The sequence below is a fragment of the Canis lupus genome, chromosome 15 (assembly GCF_048164855.1).
Source record: "Canis lupus baileyi chromosome 15, mCanLup2.hap1, whole genome shotgun sequence".
Taxonomy (NCBI): Eukaryota; Metazoa; Chordata; class Mammalia; order Carnivora; family Canidae; genus Canis; species Canis lupus.
The window spans coordinates 43,644,253-43,665,423 of NC_132852.1; the positions used below are offsets into that span (position 1 = coordinate 43,644,253).

Sequence of the window (21,171 nt, forward strand, 5' to 3'; positions counted from 1 at the left end):
TTCGTTTTGGCTCTAGTCCTGCATCTGAAAGGAGTTTAAGCTTTTCTGCGTATGAAATGACAGTCACAGGTGCTAAACATTTCAGCTGCATGCCTGTCCTAAAGTTCTGTTTTTAAATACACACTTTCAGGGACTTTGATAAAACTTACAACTTTGTGTGTGTTTATGCTTTACTTGTAGGAGAAATACGAATGCGCGTTAAAGAGAGCAAGTATCAAAATTGTTACCCCTGACTGGGTCCTGGATTGCATATCTGAGAAAACCAAAAAGGATGAAGCATTTTATCATCCTCGACTGATTATTTATGAAGAGGAAGAGGAGGAAGAAGAAGAGGAGGAGGAGGAGGTAGAGAATGAGGAACAGGATTCCCAAAATGAGGGTAGTACAGATGGAAAATCCAGCCCTGCCAGTTCTCAAGAAGGCTCTCCTTCAGGGGACCAGCAGTTTTCACCCAAATCAAACACTGAAAAATCTAAAGGGGAGTTGATGTTTGATGATTCTTCAGATTCATCACCTGAGAAACAAGAGAGGAACTTAAACTGGACCCCTGCCGAAGTCCCACAGTTGGCCTCAGCAAAACGCAGACTGCCCCCGGGAAAGGAGCCTGGGTTAATTAACTTATGTGCCAACGTGCCGCCAGTCCCAGGCAACATCTTACCTCCCGAGGTCCGGGGTAACCTCATGGCTTCGGGACAAAACCTCCAAAGTTCCGAAAGATCAGAAATGATCGCTGCTTGGAGTCCTGCTGTGCGGACGTTGAGAAACATTACTAATAATGCTGATATTCAGCAGATTAGCCGACCGTCAAATGTAGCACATGTAAGTCACTCTTTAAGAACAGAAATTTAAGTAACAGATGTTGGAGTTGGATTTTACAGTCTGTTTCAACATGGTTTGGTATTTTCTGCTTCTTCAGAACACTTAACTTACAAGCAGTGTTTGTGTGGGAACTTGTTTTACAGTTGTGTGTGTGTGTGTGTGCGTGCGTGCGTATAGTTCATGGTCTCTGAAATTCCAGCAGGGTACCAGTGATAGGGGTGCTCGCCCTGGAGGAAGGGTTTCCACTCTTACTTAGCCTAAAATGAGCAGTGGCCACAGAGAGGTGTGAAGTTGACCAGGTGTTCCTTTCTTGCTTTATTATGAACTTGATGGTAGATGAATAATGAAACATGAATTATTCATTACAGAAGCCTGAATCTGAACTGATAGTTTTATGACTGGAGCTTGTTGATGCAGAATGGACTGTAAAAGTTTTGGTAGATGTCTTTCAATTTAAGACTACAAGGAAGTAGTCAAGGTACATCGGCCTGGTGTACATTTGTGTGGGTTGTGGGACAAGGTGGCAAAGAAGAAAGACAAGTCTTCCACCCTCGTTTCAGGTGGGGAAGACAAGACAGATATGAACAAAAGGGCTTCTGGTCTGGGTGTTTTGAAGACAGTCCTTAAGGGGTCATATAATAGCCGTTGGAGGAAGGAGGCTATTTAGGAGAGGTGATCAGGGAGGGCCTCACGAAGGAGGGGGTGTGAATGACAAGGCCCATGGGGAGGACTGGGAGAGAGTTCCAGACAAAAGGGGCAGCGGCAGTGAGGACCTAGAAGTAGGCATGGATTTCCTGTGTTGTAGGGAAAGAAAGAATAATGAGACTTGAGGTAGCGGGGAGAGCTGGAGGCATTTGTAGGGATCTGTCCCCGGGGGCCCATACCATTCTCCCTTAGGGAAAGTGGTCACCTTCTGAGTGTGTCTCTGGGGCTCTAGGAAGGGTGACCAAGTATGTCTTTCTTACTGCAGGTGACATTGTCATTGTTGAGTATGACTGTGGTAGTGGTTTTAGAAAGTCTTTCTTGATTACAGATGGCGTGTTAAAAATACTGTTTTCTTCCTCTCCTCCCTCCCTGGACTTAGCAGTGAGTAACTGCTAGTACGTGGTTCTTGAGACACTGGAAGGTTGTGTCGTTCAGAATAAGGTCCAAGAAAAGAAAGCCCATTCCTCAGATATCCGAAGGATGAAAAATAAGATGGGATGAGGTAATGTGTGTATGGTGTCAGAGAAGAGAGAGGAAATTGGATATGGAGAGAATGGAAGATTCTGGAATAGTTGATACACAGATCCTGGGAAGACCGAATTGTTGGATCTGGGTAGGACCTGGTTTAGGTTTGCGACCATAACCTGGAAAGTTGTGAAGAGGAAGGTGGAACTGACCAGGTCGGCAGGTGGTGGAGGGGTGGGAAAGATGATGAACAGACAGAAGGAAGGCAGAGGTGGCCAGAGCCTGACGTAGTTGGATTAGCAGTTTTGGAGGCGTGCTGGCTTTGGAGATAAAGGTTGAGGGAGAGCAGGGTTGCACACCACAACTGACGCCACCCTCTTCCTGACACCTTTAGTTTGGTCCAAACAATTTTTTGAATTTATTTACCAAAATCATGAGATTCTCTATAAAAATGGGACTTCTGGCATTTCTCAAGAAGTGGAGGAGCCAGCCAGTTATTTTGCAGTCTGAATGATGAAGTGCTTGGTGGCCGAGCAGCAAATTCTTTTGTAGTGAGGTGCCTTCAACGGGCTCGCTCCTCATGTACTTACGACCCCTGTGCCATCATTTGCTCTTGACTTGCTGGGCCCGGGAGGTCATTGAGTTGATGTGGAGGACACTGGCAGGTGACGGAGTGAGGGGCTCGGGGTGAAGAGAAGGTCCCTGAAATGAGGTGGTCAGAGTGTGGCAGGGCCAGGTGGTGCCCGTGCTCACGTGGGGTCCCCGGAGGTGAGAGGAGGAGACAGGAGGCGGAGAGAGCGCGGTGGGTGCCCATGGGCGGCAGCACCCCTGACGGGGCAGAGGGGTGGTAGAGCCGTGAGCTGTGTCCCTGTACCAGGGGGCTGTCGGGGTGGAGGTGATAGGCAGAAAGCACTGGAAAGCCAGGGGTTTGAGGCGATCGGGAGAAGGTAGCTGGGGGGCAGCCTGTCAGAAACCAGGGAGTGATGGGGAGGTCACAGGGGGAGACGCTGGGCTATGCAGGCACACCTGTCCTGTGTAGGCAGACAGGTGAAGTGTGCCCACGGGGACCTGCCTCCCGGTAGGCTTGAGACTTCAGTGGGCCAGAGTGTTGAGTCCATGGGGAGCCTTGGGAGCCCTCATGCCTCCTGGAGTTGAGGGATCAGGAATGAGCGTTCAGACTGGATGGACAGACGTGCTCCCTGCTCTTCATCCGTGGGCTCTGTGGACAGTTCTGGGATCCCTGCTGGCCTTTGCCACCGTACTCTGTGATGTCAACTTGAATCTCACGCTTCCTAAATTCGCATTTGGATATGGAATAATGTTGCGAGAGGTGGAAAGACATGATCACACCAGGGAGAGGGACGCACCCTGCAGGAGAGGCTTGACGCCCCCACCCCAGGTGCTGCCCACAGGGTGCTGCGAGGCAGGAAGCCCCCACCCCCCAACCCCCCTACGACGGCCGGGCCCAGCACTAGGGGGAGCAGCTGTGAAGAGATTTTCGGAGAGTTTTTCCACAGTGTAAGAACATGGGACGTTTTGCTGCCAGATGTGAAGAAAATGAATTTTTGAAATGTTACAAATAGAAGACAGATTTAGTTTAAAATTAGATCAGGGCTTGGGAGAAGAACATAGCTAACCATCAATCTGTTTAAATTGCAGATTTTTAGTGGTTTGGAGCCATGTTTGTATTGTAGTTCTTTATGTATTGGGCCACTCAATATATAAGTAATTTAAAGATTATCATAGTATTATATGAAGGAAAAATTCAGACTTAATGGCAAATTACGTGATTAAGCAGCTAAGAATTTTCTTTCTTTGATTCCTCGGGACTAACATGTTCAGCCACAGATCAGAGGGTTGAAAAGCCGGCTGATGAGTCCAGGTGGTGTCCTGAGAGTCACTTCACTGGGTGGCCCGCCAGGTGCCCGAATTTCCAGGCCATTGTCCATCTCACTCAGGCCAGTGCTTTTGTCCTGACCTCCATCTGCTCCCAGTTGCCCTGTGCTCACAGCCTGGCTTTCCCCAGCTTCTCAGGTTGTGATCACCACACAGAAGGTGCCCCTGCCCTCCAGGCCCCCTGCAGAGTCGTCCTGGCCATTCTGAGATGGGAGCTGAGAGGACTAGCCTTGGGCTCCAGGCTGTGGAGCGTACATGAGGGTCCCTCAGACCTACCAGAGCCCCCCCTTTGATCTGGGTGTGGGGATGCAGGGGCAAGAGCCCCGGGGCAAACGACTGGTTCCACCCTGTTCATTGTGGCAGACAGGACATGGGTGGTTTTTTCTGAGAGTAAAAGTATGTACCATTCAAATGGTCCCTACTGTAAAGTGATAGAGTCCCTCCCACCCCTAACTCCTGTTTCCACTCCAGAAGCAGCCCCTGTTACTGACCTGCACTGTGTGTACAGGCTCATGCTTGATCCACAGAAATACAAGCAGGTGCTCGCCACCCTGCCCCACGTGTGATTGTGTGGAGGTGTGAGGCTTTGATTGGTGTCCTGCCATCTGGGTGTGGTGTGTGCTGAGGTCAATCTACCTCCTCTTTACAGGGTATTTTTTAAATGCTTGTAAGCATAGAGAAGAAATTGTTGCCCTATTATTTACATATTTGTTTAAAAAGTTTCTTTTCTGTTTAGAGCTCCACTGAGGAGTTTTTGAAGAATGAGGAGAACTTACAGAGATAAAGAGGTCCTACCTATGAGGTGTTTGCACGGACAGCTGTACTGAGCGCTGGTGTTTGACCCACTTCAGTTTCAGGCCCCATTGTTTCATCACTAAATCTGGAGTCTGTGTTACCTTTGCAAATTATAAAACCTTTCCATTTTGGAGTCTACTTGGATGGAAGAGATATTTTAAGATCATGTTTGAGATCTTCTTATAGCTGTGCCTTATATTAAAATTGAGTTTCTAGAGTTTTATGTAAATGGCCAAGTGTGCCTTTAATAGGATTAAGTTATATTTATTGAGTTTTAGTAAAATCTATTTGATTGTTACAGTTCTCTCAACCATGAGAAAATGGTTTCTCCTTTTTGCTCTGAGCATATTGCGAAGAAATTCCTTGTAGAAATTCCTCGTTGTTGTTTTATTCAGCACCGTACAGGATAAGAAAATAACCTACCATCTGGGGCTCTGGCATCTCCTGACTCCCTCCCACCCCTCAGCTTGTACAGAGCTCTTGGAGTACTCGTCCTTGTGAAGCAGAATGAGCTAGAAGGGAAACAGTCTGCTAGCTGGGTTTCTCTCTAGCTTGAAACACTTTTGCCACCTAAAGAGCCCCACGTCCTTTTTGAGGAAGGCTGATATGCCTGCTACACGGATGATTTTCCAGTTGGAGGAACGTTTACCATTTAAGCAAACCTGCTGTTGGTGTCTTTTCTGTCCCCTGTTGACAGAGCATGCCAGTGCCCAGGGCTTGCTGACCACAGATGAGGAGGGGCCGGGTGTTCTGGTGGGGTTACGTGCTGTCCGTGTCGGGTGCTTTCACTTGGGTAGTAGTCAAGAATTCTTGTTGCCTCTCATTGGGTAGCTTTCATTGTTGGGAAGGAGCCGAGGTTAGGCTCCTGCTTGCCATTCCCCAGAGCATCCTTGGGTTAGGAGAAGTCTGTGGAATGTTGCAGATGGGGAAAGGGTCCTGGTGAGGCCCTGTGCACTTCACATCGCACGGCGGTGCCCGGACTCCCACTCAAGGCCCCGGGAGTAAGTAGGATGCTTTTGTTTTTTCTCACCTTTTCTGGGGCAGCCCTGTCACTGTGCTCTAGAAAACACATCAGCCATGTGATGTTTGTACTAAGTCATGAGCTTATTCTATTTTACTTCTTTTCAAGTTTTGGTGGTCTCAAAATAGGAATTCACGTTATTGAAGTTGGTGATGCTTTCGTAAATATAAAATGCTGTATTGTTTTTGAAGCTTGCTGTTTGGTGCTTCCTATTTCTTTAAACATTAAGGGAATGTGGGAGATGCTCATATTCTCTCAATTAAGGGAACGTTAGTACATTTCAGTAATGATTGCTGATGATTTTGCCTAATCTTTGTTTTCTAGATCTTACAGTCCCTTTCTGCACCTACAAAAAACCTAGAGCAGCAGGTGAATCACAGCCAGCAGGGCCACGCGAATGCCAACGCAGTGCTGTTCAGCCAGGTGAAGGTGGCTCCGGAGCCACACCTGCCACAGCAGCCACCACAGCCACCACCGCCCCCACCGCCACCGCATCCAGTGCTGCACCTTCCCACCCAGCAGCTCCTGCAGCTCCAGCCGCAGCCGCAGATCTCCCAGCAGCCTTACCCTCAGCAGCAGCCACACCCCTTCCCCCCACAGCCGCTGCCCTTCCCCCAGCAGCCCCTGCACCGGCCCCAGCAGCCCCTGCAGCCCCTGCAGCCACAGCAGCAGCACGCCCTACAGCAGCAGCTGCACCAGCTCCAGCAGCACCAGCTCCAGCAGCAGCAGCTGGCACAGCTCCAGCAGCACAGCCTACTGCAGCAACAACAGCTCCAGCGTCTGCAGCAGCAGCAGCAGCAGCAGCACGTGCAGAGCCAGACACCCCAGGCCCTGCCACACCAGGCACAGCCCCCACAGCCCCAGCACCAGCCTCTGCAGCAGCCCCTTCAGCAGCCTCCGCAGCAGCACCAGCCCCAGCCACCCCTGCAGGCCCCACAGCAACCACAGCACCAGCTCTTCGGACACGACCCAGCAGTAGAAAGTGAGTTGTGTGGAATTTATCTGCCTTTCCTGAAAGTCTCGTACTTCTTTAAATGCTGAGAGAGCGGGTTTGAGCATGGGGTGAGGATTCACATCAGAATCTTGCACCCAATGAAGGACTTGGTTATGGAGGAGGTGTATGGTCTCTGCAGCTGGGGACGGCATCCCCCTCGAAGTGCATGTCAGTGTCCTCCAGGAGGAGAGTTGTCCCGAGGGCTGACACAGACGTTAACTCTGTTGGTTTCATTTTTAGTTGTGAATATAGACAGTACAGCTAATGTATTCATAGCAGTCTTTCCAGTGTAGTACTCAGGCTGCTGGTGGATGTGTCCTGGTCAAGAGTGATTCACTTCATAGATTCAGATTAAACTCAGCAGAATGAACACTTTAGTTTTTGTGCACGTCCGCATATTCATGGGGTTTTACTTTTCTTGTATAATTTGTGCCAGTTCCAGAAGAAGGCTTCTTACTGGGATGTGTGTTTGCGATTGCGGATTATCCAGAGCAGATGTCTGATAAGCAGCTGCTGGCCACCTGGAAAAGGGTGAGTCGTGCTTAAAGAAGTAAACTTTGTCCTGAAGACTCTCCTCTCCGAATATAACCTGAGCTTCATTCACTTGGCTGCCCTGACACATGCACATCTGTGTTTTGAAAGTATTATGGGCATTCTGTTTTATAAGATTTTATTTATTCATGAGAGACACAGAGAGGCAGAGACACAGGCAGAGGGAGAAGCAGGATCCCTGTGGGGAGCCCGATGTGGGACTTGATCCCAGGACCCCGGGATCATGCCCTGAACCCAGGGCAGACTTTCAACCGCTGAGCCACCCAGACGTCCGTATTACAGGCATTCTTATTCATATTCTCTGTGACCTTAGGCAAACCACTTTTTTGGGCTTCATTATTGGTTTAGCTGTAAGGGGAAATGTTGGACTTTATCATTCTTCAGATTTTTTCAGTTCAGATTCAAAGGGGTACAAGCTATTTGTATGTAACTGGGGACGTAAGAGTAAGACCAGGATTTTGGTGCCCTGGAATAGGAACCGTCAGCTTCCATGTGCCTTCATCATTTCTGTCTCTAAAGGCAAGTGCTGGAAAATCTTAGAGACTCCAGCTGGGAAGGTCTCTAGTTGTGAACTGTAGTCCTTGTATTGCTTATTTTGTATGGTGGCCTTTAAAGAAAAGGAGAAAAAAATACTTTGCTCTTCAGTGTCACAAATCAAAACAGACTCAAATTTAAAAGAAAAAATGAGTTTAAGTATGTTTCCAGTATACTTTGAATGTGCTTCCCTCTGAGTGTTCCTGTTGTTCAAACCCTGCTCTGTGCCAAGCATTCGGTAAGACACGGGACGTTGATGAATGTACAAGATTGAGAAAACTGTGTATCAGTTGGAGAAATAGCCATCTGTCCAGGGTATGAGGAGGCAGGATGGCCGGTACAAGGAGAGCTGTAAGACAGAATATCATCCTTTGGCTGAACGCAGCACGAGGGCCAGTCTCGGGCCAGGGGCCTCAGAGCTTGGGGCCAGGAGGGTGTCATGCGTCAGGTGCCTCATGGGCAGCTGGAAGTAATCAAGTGGTGTCTTCAGAGTTCTCAGGAAAAGTGACGCTGGCCGAAAATGGCATGTCCAGTCTGTGTGACGCATGGCGCTGGAAAGGGCGGTGTCCTCGGACTTCCACCATCAGCTCTCCCTCTGTGCAGAGACAGGAAGGGAAGTGTTAGGCCGAGAGTGGAGGGAGGTGCCAGACAGATATGAAAGTGAGTGTGGGGAGGAGCCAGCCTCAGCTGGAGCAGGAAGAGCGGTCTCCAGGGGCAGCACAAGGTAGAGAGGGTGCTGCCAGGCCTCTCAGTGTGCTTGATCGATGACATACTGATCGGTGACATACCATCTGCTGCACCTTAGTGACTTGGAGCAGCAACACCTGTCACCTTGCTGTTCCCTCATAGGTGGGAGACACGGCCGGTGGTGCCACAGGGTGTCTGGGTTCAGGCTCTCTGCTGAGGTGCTGTCAGTGGGTGGAGGGGGCCTCTAGGCTTCATTGCACAGGCCCCTCCCTAGGCCTGGGGTAGCCCTGGGTTCTCCCAGGGTGCGGGACCTAAGGCAGAGCAAGGAGGGAGCCACCGCGTGTCTCATGACTGTCTTAGAAGCCGCACGTAGTCACTCCATCATAGTCTGTTGGGCCAGCAGGTTCCCAGGCGAGGGGCCTGGGCTCAGCTCTGAAGGGAGGTGCACTTGGGGATTTGTGGGCAGTGTTTTAACCACCACGATGTCCTTCTTTGGGCAGTTTGAGAGTGACCTAGAGATACTCAGGAAGGGAAGAAGAGGCGGGAGGGAGGGAGTTTGGCCCTGGACTAGCCTTGGGGAGGGGCGCGTACAGTGGTCGACCCAGTGTCCGAGCTTCGGGGAATTAAATCCCAGAGACTCACTCCAACGAGAATGGTGATGTGGCCAGATGAGGAAGGCTGGGGGCAGGAGTGTTCCAGGCGGTAGGAGGTCAGGAGATGCGGAGCAGGTAGGCTACATTAGTGATTTCCAGAAGACATGGCAGGAGCGCGGTGTGGCTTCTGCTGGGGAGCGAGAACCAGTGGAGTGGGAAGTGGGTGTTTCTGTCACGCCTTATGAAACTGTAGACGAACTGCTATAATAACTGAATATAAAAAATGAATGAAGCAGGATGGTTTTGCGGGCAGAAATTTTATCATAGTGCAGGTCTCTCTCTTGTGGTGCACAGTTGTTTGGACTCTCAGCAGCGCTGGCCTGCACGCAATGCCCATGGTCAGACCTGGGGCAGGCCCTCCCCCAGCTCATGATCACCATGAAATGCCCCTTCTTAGTAGTCACTAACTTCATACTGCTTTTTCTTCTTTCTTTTTAATAAGGGCCCTTAACCAGGGTTGCTCTGCCTGCCAGGGCATGTTTGGCCATGTGTGAGGATGGTTCTAGTTGTCACACGTTGGGGGGGTGGGTGTTGTTGGTGTCCAATGGGTACAGTCAGCAGCGCGGCCAGTTCACAGCACAGCTTCAGGTGGTCTAAGACATCAGCAGTGCCAGGTGGAGAAAACCCAGTTTCAGAAAGAGAACATTGTGTTTCTCATCTCTTTCCTTCTGGAAATTCAGATTAAATGAGTGCTGGAGTTCATTTTTATTTCATGGTGCTGGGTAGAAAACCTGGTAAATACAACCAACATATACACATATTACACTTTGGTGAAATACACTGTAAAAAATAAACAGTGGACTTGTTTGATAGCAGTCTAATCTGAAATAATAATTCTCTGTTCTCCTGAGTCCATGAAGTTGATTACGACTTTGGGTCTTGTGTGTGTCCAGATAATCCAGATGCATGGCGGTGCTGTGGACCCTACATTCTCAAGCCGGTGTACACACCTTCTGTGTGAGAGTCAGGTCAGCAGTATGTATGCACAGGTGAGTAGCGTGGCCTCAGCTGCTACTGCAGCAGTGTCCCTTTTCACAGACCGTCTAAGGATTCTAGAGACCGGTGTCTGGAGAGGAACTTTTTTCTACCTCTAAAAGTAGGGAAGTGCCTTCTTAGTAATTTTCATCAGTCTTTGGTGGGACGGATATGTTTGTGGATGGAGAAAGTTCAGGACACCCCTGGTAGTGTTAAGGAAAGGACACAGGCCTTTGGCTTGCTTCAAAGCTGCACTGACTGAATGGGGGGCGGTTGCAGGATTTCCCACTATTGTGGGGCTATGTACGCAGGGCTGGACTGAACGTCTGTAACGCCCCCTGGGGCACGGTCCCCTTGTCCATCCCCTGAAGTGCCATCTCTTCTCCTTTCCTGACAATGTGGTTATTAGTGGATAGACCGCGGTCAGTAGGTGTGTGGTGAATGGCCTCCCACAAACTCCTCTTAAACACGGTAACCATATACTGGATCCCCTTTCTAACTAAAAATGTGGCCATGCTCGTGACGGTTTTTTTTTTCTCTCTGTGGTTAATTTTTAAGTGGGTAATTATATTTTTTCCGAACTTGTTCTCATTGGGGCTTCTGTGTTCTGAAGGGAAATGTTAATTTGGTGATCATAGACTTCTCATGCCACAATTGAAGTTATTTTGGAGGCCATTGTAAAATGTTGCTTTGGTCCCTGTCACAGGCTATTGGTGTGTAGGTGGCCACATTCATAGTTGTGTGGAAGTCAGCCTGCTCCTGTGTTGTCACTTAGGTAAATCGGGTGCTCTGTGTCACGTGATCCCCATGGGGCTTCTGTAAAGGTGTCACTGTAGTTATACAGCCTGACAACTGGGTATTTAATCCTGCAGCTGCAAACACCCCGGCACAGCAAACCTGTGATTTTGTGTTTGGTAGGCGATCAGGGAGAGGAAGAGATGTGTCACTGCGCACTGGCTGAACACGGTCTTGAAGAAGAAGAAACTGGTGCCGCCTCATCGTGCCCTGCATTTCCCGGTGGCATTCCCCCCCGGAGGAAAGCCATGCTCCCAGCACGTAAGGGACACCCCTCTGCTTCGTGCTCATTCTCCTCCTCCCTCAAAGTGGCCCCACACTGCCTTTGTCTCCCACGTGGGCCCCAGGGTACCGGTCCCGGTGCACTCCGCCTGGCCCCGGCTCCAGAGGGCCCGAGTGGCGCCAGTACCTCACTTCCTGTGTTCCTTCAAACCGGCAGTTTCCTGTGGAGCAGAATTTAACCACGTCTCTCAAATCTGTAACACTACTTAAAATCCAAAAGTAAAGCAGGCGCCTTGCACCGGGAGTGGCCCCTGCAGGCAGGACCTGATTCATAGTTGTAGGTTCTCACTCAGACATTCTCAAAATTGGCATCAGTGAGAATGAAGAACTGGCTGAGTGTTTACGTGCTTAGTAAAACAGTTTTGTTAGAATGATCTGAACGGTGTCCTGTTAACACAAGAGAGGCGTTCCCATAGTTGGTGTCCTGATTCCCAGCTCTCCCTCTGATGGCTCCGCATGAACCCTGTTTACCACAAAGTGCCGATTTTGACGCTCGTCGGAGTGGCGTTACGGCCTCTGTGCAGAAATGTCCAGCGGAGGCTGAAAATACATGCGCATAAAGCAGGCCCAGAGAAGGAGGTGTTTGCGGGTTAGATCACTGCTGCGTTTTGGCCTTATTTGCTCTCTTTGTGCTTAGATTATTTCTGTGACTGGATTTGTCGACAGTGACAGAGACGACCTGAAGCTAATGGCTTGCCTGGCGGGCGCCAAGTACACAGGCTACCTGTGCCGCAGCAACACGGTGCTCATCTGCAAAGAGTAAGTGCGGCTCTGGGATTCCCATGGCGAACTGCCTTCTTGCGTTTCTGAGCACAGCCTGGTGTTGCTGGGAGTTTGCAAATCGATGTTTGTTAGAACAAGGGCAGTGATAGCAGAAGTGTCTATAAAACACTGGAAGGAAATTAGATGAATTAGGGAGATGAGAACTAATTAGGTAGTGGGAATAAGGTAAACCTTTTGAAGTAGTGGATGACCTGGTGACCCAGCAGGAGCCCTGGGACGTGTCCTGAAATGACCAGCTGGAGGTTATCATCACCTGTGCTAAGATACCCCTGGTATTTCTATGTTGTTGAAAATAAACATTATTTTGAACAATAGACAAGTCTAACATTTAAAAAAAAATCTTTTTTCTTTAAAAAAAAAAAGACCAATTGGTTTAAAGTATGAAAAAGCCAAGGAGTGGAGGATACCCTGTGTGAATGCCCAGTGGCTTGGCGACATCCTCCTGGGGAACTTCGAGGCGCTGAGGCAGGTGCACTACGGCCGCTACACGGCGTTCAATCTGCAGGAGCCATTTGCCCCGACGCAGCATCTGGTTTTAAATCTTCTGGGTAAGTGGAGTTTCACGGGCTGTCAGACGAAGAGGGTTACACATGCTCCTTCCGCTTCTTTCTGACCTGAGGCATGGTCGCGGCACTAGCTTTCCCATTGTTTGTAATTGACATCATTGCCTGTCTCCTCACCCCCCCTCCACTCCACCCTGCGCAGGGGTTCCTTCTGGTTTGCTGTGCTTGTTCACCTTTATAGTAGATGCTTACAGCTGGGGGGAGCACTGTTATCTCTTCAGCCAGCTTGGGCTTCTCCAAAACACCCCCACCCCATGGAATGTGCCCTGCTTTCTCTCCTTCTTTTGTAAGTGAGCACCCCAACTCCTCCCCTTGCCCTTGCTGGACCTTGGGCAAGCATGTGCATGCCTGCTGCTGCTCCTGGACTGTGTGGCCTCCTGCTCCTGGGGTCCGTTACAGCACTTGGTTCTGCTGCACATGCTTAACTGAACGCACCCAAGGAAATGATCATTCAGGCTTTGCTTTCATATGCTTGCTTTTTAAAAGCTCATTCAACTGGATTTTTGGATGGCTTTAATCATGAGAAAGTTCTTCATTTTGAGCCATAATCTCCCTCCCTGGGACATATGTGCCCATCTGCCTTCGGTTTTGAAATGAAAGCATTGCAAAGACTCATTGTCCTTCCCCGAAGCATTTAGTTCGGCTGTTGGGGGGGGGGGGGCGGGGGGAGGGACGTGCTGTGTCCTTCATGCTGGGCTCCTGTTGCCACAGGGGATTGTGGCTCCCAGACATGGCCGGTGGCCCCCAGATTGGGCCATGGAACAGCTTTGCTTTAGGCCCCTGTCACTATGCTCCTCGTCTAGAGGATGCTGGGTACTGAACTCCCTGAGCACAGCTCCAGAGCTGCTTGCTGCACTCCCTCACCTGCCGTTGTACTGGAAGCATCAGCACAGTCTTTATATGCATCCTTGATAAGTGCCCATGAGGCCACCTATGTGTTGAAGGCTAACCCCAGAAAAGGGTTTCACAAACAGGCTTTTCCAATTCAACAGTATGTTGTTGTAAAAATAACTTGTTTCTCTCTCTAGATGCTTGGAGAGTCCCACTGAAGGTGTCGGCAGAGTTGCTGATGGTAGGTTGAGTCTTTGGCCCAGTCGCTTAGGCCGTCACATCTTAGAAACACGCAGTGGGTATAGATTTGTATTTGTCAGTTAAAAACTCTTCAACTTGTCAGCATAACAAATGAAGTTGTATCTTCTCGCTTCTCATAAAGTGTTTAGCACACCTTGGGTCTTTCCCCCCTCAGTTGATGGTATTGTCCCTCGTAGGTACTTACACACAGAGAAGCTCGGTTGGCTTCAGAGCAGAGAGTGGAGGAGGAAGTAGGACAAGTGCCCACCTTGTCTCTGTCACCTGTGCGGGCTGGGAGCCCTGAAAGCAGCCCTAGCAGCTCCGACTCATTCTGGGCTGCAGAGGAGATGAGGTTGGCCTGGCCAGGTTGGGGGAGGTCTCTGATTCAGGACTAGGAGCAGGTGTGAGTGCCAGCGGATGCTGTGTAGCTGGGGGCCATCTCTGATGGTGGCACGTGCATTGTATTTTCTGGTGTGTTTCCGTGTCACAGCTCAGTAATGTCACACTGTAGAACATGTCTCCTGCTCACGGTCACTGCTGACGCTCCTGCCACCATGAGGGCAGCTATGGTTTCGTTGTTGGTGGTAGTAGGGCTTCGTGCGTGTTACCATATGTACCCACCTGGGTTGTTTCAGTAATGGACTTCTGTATCACGTGCCCACTGATGTTCAGTGCATCCCTGAGAGCTACAGAGGAGATTGAGGGTTTGTGTCCCCTAAACACCAACTGAGGAAAGGGCTCCTGTCAGGATTCCCTAGTAGCGTCTCAGCCTGTGCTCTGATTGAGGGCTTGCCCGGCTGTTTTCCAGATCTAACCTGGAAGCCGCTGATGATCATCACAGTCTCTTTCCTTCATGCTCATGATCATGTGCTCACATGGGTTTGTTTTTCTTTGCTTAAACTCATAATTATGATTTTAATAAAACATGACCAGCCCTGACACATCAGCAAAAGCCAATATTCTCCTAATTCCTTTGGAGGAAAGAAATGTTGAGTGGCTTTTAAGGTGAGGCTGGGAGCGTGGTCATGAGTTCTTCCCTTCCCAGACCCCTCTTTCTCTGTGGCTCTGTGTCAGCAATTACAGAGCTCTGGGTTTCTTGTTGCTGACACGTCGTGGTATGGACACTTGCGAGTGCTTGCTGGCTGCAGAGAGCTGAGGGTGGTCTCCTGGTCACAGTGGCAGTGAGAGAAAGTAGAGCCTGGTCCCATGTGTGACTGGGCGAGGAGGTCCCAGGTGTTTTCTGTAGATGTGCTGCCTTCTGTTGTGGTCTTCTATATACAGCAGCTGTGTTTAGAAAGTGTTATGGTCAGTTAATAAGATAGGTAGTGGTTTCACACAGTAAAATAGACACAGTGTCTCTGGAAGCAGTTCTGGGAAAGCTACCCTGCGGCACCTGGTCCTGCGCTCAGCAGTGTTGCTCATCTGCCCAGTGTGAACCGCTATAGGCAGGATTTCTGCTTGAGGAGTAGTCGTTTTCCAGGGAATGTAACTGCAGTGAGAATGTTTTCCAAATTCCAAAGTGGGACACAAGACATGTTGGAAGTAAAAACTGCCATGCAGTATTGAAGGTGGAGGACTGCATGTGCAGCATGGGGGGGTGGGGGAGACGGAGACCTCCTCAGGGCATCTGAGGACCGGGAGGCTTGGGGAGCCTGGAAGGCAGGCTGAGAGGTACACAGAGGTTCTGGAAAGCCCTCCTGCTCCTGGATGGAGACTTCCTTGTCACTCTTCTGGGCTAATGCTGGTTTTGATGCAGTGGAGAGCATGAATTAATGTAGGAGAGGGGTTGGTTATGTGACACATAAATCTCTTGGAAGCTCCCGTGTTACTTGTGAGAGTGATTAAAGTGAGTGATATTTTAATTACAGAGTATGAGACTACCTCCCAAACTGAAACAGAATGAAGTGACCAACATCCAGCCTTCTTCCAAAAGAGCCAGGTATGAATGGTCCCATACGTCTCTTGTGCTTGGTTATTGTTTACAGGGCTGTTTTAGAAACTGGTCACAACTGGGGAAATTTCTGAACATTTCACAATAAATTGGATTTGTTTATTGCTTCACAACTTTGTTGTGATTGGGATATAAAGGTGGGTAGACAAGTATTTTTTTTATTAAAGAAAAAAAGAATCTTTTCATTTTTTTTAATTTTATTTTTTAAAGCAAAACTTTATCAGAACCTCAGTTAAAGTATAGCTGCTGTAGAGCAGGTGGGAGGCCTGGGTGGGCTGGCTGTGCCAGTGTGTATGGGACTGTGCCCTCCGGGCACGCCCTGTGATTCAGGTGGGCAGGGGCCAAGACCCCTTTGGAAGGACATATGTGGTGCACTGGTCTCACCTGCTAAAAACCTGGTTGGCCAGTACGGGTCAGTAATGAAGTCCTGCCTTATGTGATTAGTAAGGCACAGCAGATACAGGTTGAACTAGGGAGTTTTCTTCTTCATCCATGAGTCTGGAAAAGCCCTTATTTCTGAGCTGGACTTGGCAAACCACAGTTTACCTGCTTGGGCTGCCCTGTGCAGTCACAACCTTCTCGTCTCTCCGCTGCTCTGCATCATACTCCTTCCACCCCACATTACAGTCTGTGAATTACAGAAGTATTCAGTAGCATCCTAATTGTGTGACTTTATAAATTTTTAAGAGAGAGAGCGTGAGCAGTGTGGGATGGGCAGAGGGAGAGGGAGAATCTTAAGCAGATTCTGTGCCCGGTGCACAGTCTGACCTGAGGCGTGATCTCATGGCCTCAGGATCAAGACTTGAGCTGAAATCAAGAGTTGGATGCTCAAAATCAAATCAAATAAACCTTAAAAAATTATTTTACCTGGATGATTTCAAATGTAAGCTCAGTGGAATTGAAAATTTTAAGGATATGTAAAGACTGAGTGATTGAATTTAAAATGTGTGCTTAAGTCAGATGGCTTGTTTTGAGCCTTTTGGTGTAAGATGGGGGTGAGTAAAGGGCGTGTGAGACTCGGCTGCAGCTCCCGGGACGCTGGCTGGGTAAAAGGGGTGACTGTGTAAATGGTGGGAAGAAAAGACAGGTACCACTCATTTTCCTTTACAGAAAAATCCCCACATGGTTAAAGCTCTGGACAGTTGTTAAAACTATTAAAATCCCTTGTTGGCTAAAGAACATTTTTATTCTAAGTAAAGTCACCTTTCTGTTCTATTTATTTTATAGAATCGAAGATCTGCCACCTCCCACTAAAAAGTTAACACCAGAATTGACTCCTTTTGTGCTTTTCACGGGGTTTGAGCCTGTCCAAGTCCAACAATATATTAAGGTAAAATTATATTCTGCTTTCTCTGAGGGTCTTTAGCTTTGTGCTTTTCTGTGTTTATTTGCTTTAGGATAGCAGTTTATTAAAATAACATTTAATCAGGAATACCCTTTTACCACAGTCTTTACAGCGTATGTTTATAAAGTAGTTGTATTTCTTACAATAACAAGTGGTCATGAAATTGTTAATGAGTCTTCAGCTTGTTCTGTGCTTTTTATAGTTAGTTTTATACTTAGACACTTTAATAGAAAATATGACTGGTGATTAGAGCAAGACCCATATTTATAGTCACGTGAATATGCAAGCCTGCTTGCGCGCCATCATCCTAGAACCCCCAGCGTAGGGGGTATGCCTGCCACTCTGCGTCTCCCACTGAAGCCACAGGCCACAGCGTGGAGGGCTCTGGGGGAGTTGGGTTCGTGTGTGCTTGGATACTAGGTGGGAACGCGACCTTACAGACGCGTCCTGGAACAGCAGCTTCCCATGGGCAGGGTGGGGCGAGGATTGCGGTTTCAAGTCGGCCTGCATCGTGTTTGATTTGTATGTTGTGCTTTCGGTTTTTTAAAGGAAAAGAAACAGTTACAAATGCTGTTGTAAGTTTAGTGCAATTTTTAATTTTTTTACTTTTACAATTGGGTGTAGTCACTGACCTCTTGTTCACTTGTTCGTGTCTTCTCATCACATCTCTGCTAGGAGTCTGTGAAACCAGAGACTGTATGTCACTGTGCTTCATCAGCACCCGTTTCAGCTATAAGCTTGGGCACATTCACACCTTTCATGAGATGTGCTGCCTGGTTCTGGGGCACTTTATCTGTTAGGGATGTGGTGTCTGACGGAGAAGTGCTCTTTTTATCGGGGTTTGTGTGGACTTTATTACAGACACGTGCACCGTCAGCACCATTGTGCCGTCTGTGCGCTGTTGGGTGGCCCGTACCCCTGCGCTCATCTCTGCTCTGTGCTCCTGCCTTTAGAAGCTCTACATTCTCGGGGGCGAGGTTGCCGAGTCCGCGCAGAAATGCACACACCTCATCGCCAGCAAAGTGACGCGCACGGTGAAGTTCCTGACGGCTATCTCTGTGGTGAAGCACATCGTGACCCCAGAGTGGCTGGAGGAGTGTTTCAAGTGTCAGAAGTTTATTGGTAGGTGGTGGTGTCACTGCCTTAGTTTTTCATGCTAAAAACTGACCCCCCCCCCCCATTTTCATCCCAAGAAACATCTAGTTTGCTTTTTTTCCTGAGAACTCACCATTGAATTGACAAATAACTGGCTGTGACATGGAAGGAATTTGATATTTTTGCATCATACTATGAAATGGAAAGGTTGTGGTCATTTGGACAGCGTTAGGGGAAAATAAGCTCTCTGCCACTGCTGTTTTGTTTCCTGGTCAATGCACCTTGTTTGGACACTGGCTGTAGAGTGTGATTCTCCCACACAGTGGTGTCCATGAGTGTCTTGGTGCAGTTCTGATGGCAGGTTCCGTCAGAGGGATGGGTGTCTCCCTCCCATCGCCCACCCCTCACCGTTCAGAGCCCTCAGAGTGGCTTGCTTCTAGGCAGTGAGGCTTACAGACAGCATAGGAAGGGTTTTCCCTTTGTCAGTGTCCCCAAGTGTTTTCACACCTTACTACATAGGGAGTCCAGTCTGTTTCTCCACAGAAACTACGTGGCCAAAATTGACACGCACCTTTGTTAGGTAAGTTAGCGTGAGCAGCAGTGGCAGTGCCTTCTGTGTGTGGGTGTTCCCAGGGCATTGTGACTCCCACATGCACGTGCTCAGCCCCCACTTGGCCACCAGTCTGGGGGGAGTGAGAAGAGAGGGGTTTGGCCCTGTGACAAGCTTCACCACAATCTCAGTCTGATTTCTTGGTTTTGATTTTTAAGCCCCAACCACAGTGGTGCAGAGACTTAGCTCCCCTGTGTTCCATTCCCCCCATCCTGTGGCTGTGACCTCACTAGCCTCTGATTAGGGCACACACACACCCATGTTTCTATGCCAGCCATGTACCCCAGAGGCCGCACCCCCCTTGCTGCTGCCCCTGGAGCAGTGGGATGATATGGATCCACCAGACCCACAGACCCTCCAGGTCCCCACTGGCCTTACACTGTTCTGACCCACAAAACTAACCTAATTTGTCCCTAATAGGGACAAATAGTTGTTAATGTTAAATTGAAGTATTTCAGATCCATGTTATTTTCTTGGCCACTGGTGTTTAAACCTAATTCAGTCTTTAAAACAATTAATAAAGGTATATATATTTTAAAGTTCATGTAGTCTAATATACAGATGAGAAAGTATGATCCAGAAAATTATCTTATTATAAACATATATTATTTATAACAAACCATAGCTATAAGCAAAGCTATAACCAAACTTAAAATTCCATGATTCTGGATCAAAATCAATCATAGGAAAGAATCATTATATGAAAATAAATTTCCAATTACAGTAGTATAGTCAATTCTCATTACTCGTGGTACTTCTGTTCTACAGAGTAGCCACAGACCCCAAATTCTAGAACACTGAGCCATTGCTCTCAGAGGAAACACAGGGCTGGGTTCCTGCAAGCCCTGGTCACATTTTAATCAACTGATGAATATCTACATTTGTAGGGCTCTGTAAAACCTTGTTTTATGTGTACCTCTGTTAGAATCTATTCTTGCCTCCTTCACACTGGCCTCCGGGCCAGCTGTGCATACCTGGGGGCTGAATGAAGCCATCATAACTCGTGCTTTCTCCATACAGCACAACATGGCCTCTTCCCTGGGGGGCGCCGCAGCACCACAGTCCATGCTGGGGCATTGGAAACTACAGAGTCACCAACAAAAAGCATAAATATGTAAAAAAATAATAATACTAAACAGACCGTAGAAAGGAAACTTTCTTACAGTATATATTGAATGAAGGCAGACGTCTTCTGGGAAAGGGCACGCATTTGGAGGCTCTGGTTTGCCACTGCTATGTGTTTCTGCAAGTGACTGCAAAAACTCCACAAATACAGATTTGAGGTTCCAAATGTAAAATCCACATATAATGAGGATAACTATATTAATACTTAGAAATTTTTTCAATTGAAAATAATTTTTGTTCTTAAAAGATATTGGTGGGACACCTGGGTGGTTCAGCAGTTAAGCATCTGCCTTTGGCTCAGGGCGTGATGCTGGAGTCCTGGGATTGAGTCCCACATCAGGCTACTTGCATGGAGCTTGCTTCTCCCTCTGCCTGTGTGTCTGCCTTTCTCTGTGTGTCTCTCATGAATAAGTAAATAAAATCTTAAAAAAAAAAAAAAAGATATTGGTGAAATACAAAACCTAACAAATGTAGGCAGAAGAAAAAAGTTGTAGGAACAATTCCTATAAACATATATATTAGCTCCCAATTTTGTAGAAGCGCTATAAAATTTAAAATGTGACAGTCTGTTCCTTCACTGAAATTTGAGTTACTTAATTTATCAAGGTTATGAAACATGATTTTTTTTTATCTGTTTATAAAGTTTATAGCAGTTTATATTTCATGAAGTTTTGGTTGACTGACTTGGATTTGTTTATGGCATAACCATTGATCTCTGTTAGAAGGTGGTTTAGTCGTGTTGTAAACATTTAATAGTAAATAGTAAATAATAAATAGTAAATAGCAAACATTCCACATTTGACACACACCCCCCCCCCCCGCCCCAGATATCAGGATTTAAGAGAATTTTTCTAGTTTACAATAATTGCCTTTTCTGAGTGTCATGGTGTTGGACTCAGACAGTCCATAGCCTTTTCACAGTGGCTTCCTCAATTTAGTGAGATGCACCTGGGTTTCCTCTGTCTTTTCACAGCTTTAGAGCTGGTTTCTTCATAGCGTTGAGCAACATTCCACTGTCTGCCTGGACCACAGTTTATCTGCTCACCAAGTGATGGGCATGTTGGCTCCTTCTGAGTTTTGACAATTATGAATACAGTCACTGTCATTGTTCTTATGTAGCTTTTGTGTGGATGTAAGTTTTCAACTCCTTTGAGTCCGTACCAAGGGATGTGATTGCTGGATTGTGTGTGTGGTAAAGGCACGTTTAGTTTGGTGAGAATCCACCACGCTGTCTTCTGTGTCTGCTGTACCACTTTGCACTCCCGGCAGCAAGGAAAGAGAGCGCCTGTTGCTCCACATCCTTGCTGCGTGTGGTGTTGCCAGTGTTTTAAACTTCCACCATTTTAACAGTGGTAGAGTGGTAATCTCATTTTTGCTTTAATTTGCAGTTTGATAATGACACAGAGGATATTTTCATGTGTGTATTTGCCATCTCTCTATCTTCTTTGGTGACAT

General features: G+C 47.9%; 1 protein-coding gene across 6 annotated transcripts in view; it reads left to right on the forward strand.

Moving 5' to 3' along the window:
• The window catches only part of PAXIP1 (PAX interacting protein 1), a 49,978-nt gene that overhangs the window by 22,681 nt on the left and 6,126 nt on the right, over positions 1–21,171 (forward strand). For 5 of the 6 annotated variants that reach the window (XM_072776852.1, XM_072776853.1, XM_072776854.1 and 2 more), the window contains 11 exons: positions 181–819; positions 6,026–6,683; positions 7,132–7,226; positions 10,015–10,110; positions 11,015–11,152; positions 11,811–11,932; positions 12,320–12,504; positions 13,548–13,591; positions 15,459–15,529; positions 16,769–16,871; positions 17,840–18,008. In XM_072776852.1, coding sequence (XP_072632953.1) covers positions 181–819; positions 6,026–6,683; positions 7,132–7,226; positions 10,015–10,110; positions 11,015–11,152; positions 11,811–11,932; positions 12,320–12,504; positions 13,548–13,591; positions 15,459–15,529; positions 16,769–16,871; positions 17,840–18,008 — 2,320 coding nt within the window. The remainder of the gene's footprint in view (positions 1–180; positions 820–6,025; positions 6,684–7,131; positions 7,227–10,014; positions 10,111–11,014; positions 11,153–11,810; positions 11,933–12,319; positions 12,505–13,547; positions 13,592–15,458; positions 15,530–16,768; positions 16,872–17,839; positions 18,009–21,171) is intronic. The other variant, XR_012007777.1, reaches the window with a different exon arrangement.